This window comes from Lagopus leucura, unplaced genomic scaffold, assembly GCF_019238085.1.
Source record: "Lagopus leucura isolate 7727_CA_CO unplaced genomic scaffold, USGS_WTPT01 33777-0_obj-0_obj, whole genome shotgun sequence".
Taxonomy (NCBI): Eukaryota; Metazoa; Chordata; class Aves; order Galliformes; family Phasianidae; genus Lagopus; species Lagopus leucura.
Genome location: NW_024967779.1, coordinates 1 through 3,036, shown reverse-complemented (window position 1 = coordinate 3,036; position 3,036 = coordinate 1). Strand labels below are relative to the sequence as shown.

General features: G+C 56.6%; 1 protein-coding gene across 1 annotated transcript; it reads right to left on the bottom strand.

Annotated features, from left to right (window-relative positions):
• Nucleotides 1–403: 403 nt before the first annotated feature.
• Nucleotides 404–2,798, bottom strand: LOC122193309 (speedy protein 1-B-like; the record flags this gene model as incomplete). The annotated part of the gene is made up of 5 exons (XM_042894052.1): nt 404–1,070; nt 1,534–1,705; nt 2,161–2,246; nt 2,336–2,394; nt 2,559–2,798. Coding segments are annotated over 5 exons (818 nt in total), but the record flags the coding sequence as incomplete, so codon positions are not given.
• Between the last annotated feature and the right edge of the window lie 238 nt (nt 2,799–3,036).

Genomic DNA, 3,036 nt, shown 5'->3' with positions numbered 1-3,036 from the left:
GGGGGGGGGGCAGGAGGTTTTGGGGCCGTTTGTGGGGTTTGGGAGGCTGGCATCACAGCAGAGCACGGCAGGGTTTGCTGCAGTGCTGCAACGGGGGGATGAGTGTGGGGTTAGAGCACGTGTGGGGTTAGAGCATGTGTGCACATGTGTGGGGCAGGGGGAGCGGGGCCACATACATGTGACAGCCTGGGACACGCGTGCAGGGCCAGGACACGCATGTGACACACGTGTGGCAGCCTGGGTCACGCACGCAGCCACTACACCAACACCAAACAGCGCTTCCATCCCCTCCCATTTTCCCCTTTTCCCCTTTTCCACCCCAGTTTCCCTTTTCTTTCCCCTTCTTCCCCCCAAATTTCACTCCATTTCTCCAACCCGAGACCCAAAGTGCAAAAATAACCACTTTTTAATATTTCATAATGGGTTTTTTCCCCTTTTTTTGTGATTTTTTTTTCTTTTTACACATCATCTCAGACGCAGACCCCCCTGTGTGACACAGAGAGATGGGCGACTTTTGGGGCTGAAAGCGGGAAAAAGAGCAAAATTGCTCGAGGGCAGCATCAGATTGGTGACACTGAGCAGAAACCCAAGAGATTTGGGGTCGGAAGTTTTTTTTCCCCTCCTCGTGGAATCATAAAAATAGAGAAAACCACCCCCAAAAATATCAGTACTGAGAAGCAGCTCAGCGTGACACCAACCAAAGAGATTTTGGGTTAAAAAGCGCAGGAATCAGCGCCGCAAGCTGCGAGGAAAGCAAGGGGAGCAGACCCCAATCTCAGCCCCCCCCCAGGCTGATTTTTGGGGTGAAATCAACGCGTTTCGGCACCGTCGGAAAGCGGGGACGTACTCTGCAGCGGGAGGATGACCAGGGAGGGCGGCCATGGAGCGCTGTGCTCTTCCTCCTCCTCCTCTTCCTCCTCCCGGGGGGCGGCAGGGGGGGGCGGGCAGCAGCGGGGGCAGCCGGAGGGCTGGGGGTCCCGGGGGTCTCTCCCATAGGGGCGCATGGCACCGCTGTGCTGCGCAGGGCGCTCGCGGAGCCAGGCCCAGTGCGAGGGGTCGGAGGCCATGATCTGAAAATTGGGGGAAAAATGAAGGGATTTGGGTAAAAATGGGGGTGGGGGAGGAAATGGTCAGGGGATAAATAGGGGAGAGATGAAGGGTTAAGGGGGGGGGGGGGGGGGCGAAGGGGGGGGGGGGGGCTCAATGGGGCAGGAGTGATGTGGGGTCACCGCAGTGATGCTCGTTTCGCATCAAGGGTGAGAGTTTGGAGAATGAGACCCAAAACGTCACTTTTTAGACTTAACACTGAGCTCAAATCTCCCCCCAAAATCAGTTAGAAAAGGAAAAGCATGCTCCAAAAAAATGAGGATTTGGGGTTTGGATGGGAAACGCTTCACCTGGAAGCAGAGGAGGGCTGAGCGGTGACGGCACGGAGCTCGAGCTCCATCTCCTCTCCATTCCCACCCACCCAGGGGGGATCTTGGGGTGAAATGAGGGGATCTTGGGGTGAAATGAGGGGATCTGGGGGCTGACCTCGTCGCAGCAGTGCCTGCTGACTGCAGCCCTGTACCTCATGCGGGCCCAGAGGCGGTCGCGGCGGCGGAGGAAGCGAGGGAAGAGGCGGCGCCAGCCCCGGCCCAGAGCCCAGGGGAAGATCTCGTATTTGTGCTCCTCCTCGTCCTCCTCCATGTCGTTGGCCAGGTATCTGGGGGGGACCCCTAAGATTCGACTCTGGAGTGGGGAAGGGAACCCCAAGACCCTTCCCCAAGTCTGGGGGAAAGAGGGAAATCCCAAAATGACCCCAAATAGGGAGGAGGGGAGGAGCTCCAACTCCTAATTTGGGTGGTGGGACCCCCAAGCTCCCCAATTTGGGGGGGACACCCCCAAGCCTCCATCACAGATCCGGGGGAGAGACACCCCCCCAAACCTCACCTCAAAACGAGGGGTGGACGCCCGCGAGCCCCAACCCCAAATTGTGGGGGGGACCACACACTCCCTCACCCCTTAGAAAGCAAGCACAGAACCCCACGATGCCTTCCGGTTGGGGTTGCCCCCCCCCTCCCCCCCCATTCCCCCTACCAGTTTTTGAGCCTCATTAGAATTCTATTAATTAACAAGCACCTCGTTAGGAGCCCGTTAATTAACAAGGGCTGTACGTACAGCGCAGTGAAGAGGTTGATGCGGGTGTATTCACTGGTGGGCAGCGCGGCGCGCTTGAAGTATGTCAGCGCCATGGCCAATAAGTACTGAAAAAAGAGAAAAATCCAGAAAATAAAGGGCAGATTTGGGCCAAAACAAGGGGGAAATGGTTAAAAAGGGGCCTGGGTGCTCCTACCTTATCAGAAATCCTATAGCAGACGTCTGTGGAGAGGAACTCCTGCACCACGCTGTCCTCTGCAGGGGAAACAACAGCAGAGTTAGGGGGTGATTTTTCAGCTTTTTTTTTTTTAAGTAAATGGTCAAAAATGGTGAATTTTTACCATTTTGGGGGTGGGAATTGGTGTAAATAGCAAAAAAGTGGTGAATTTTGGTGGTTTTTGGGTGGTTTTGGTGCTTACCCAGCAGGGCAAAGAAGGCCTCACGCTCGTGGCGGTGCAAATGGAGGCTCCTGGGGGGGTCCCGGGGGGGTCTTTGGGTGCCTGGTTGGGGTGGGGTGGAGGGGGGGTCCTTTGTGGTGCCCTGGGCAGAAGGAGGGGGTGGGGAGTAAACAAATCCTTGAAGCCCCCCCTTAATTGAGCGAAATACCCCCAGATCCTGATGAAGAAAACCTGACCCCCCCCCCCCCCAAAAACAGGAAACTTCCAAACCCAGACCCCCACCCCCCTTTTGACCTCCAAATTGAGGCCCCCCACTTTAACACCCCAAATTCCAAACCACACCATCACTAAACCCCCCCCAGACCCAAACCAGACCCCCCAGCACCAAACAGCCCCCCCAAGCCCTGATCCCCCCCAAACAAACACCCAGAACCCCCGAGTTCACTCCCTCCATTACCCCCCCTAATTTTGTCCTCCCCCCAAATTTCACCCCCTCCCC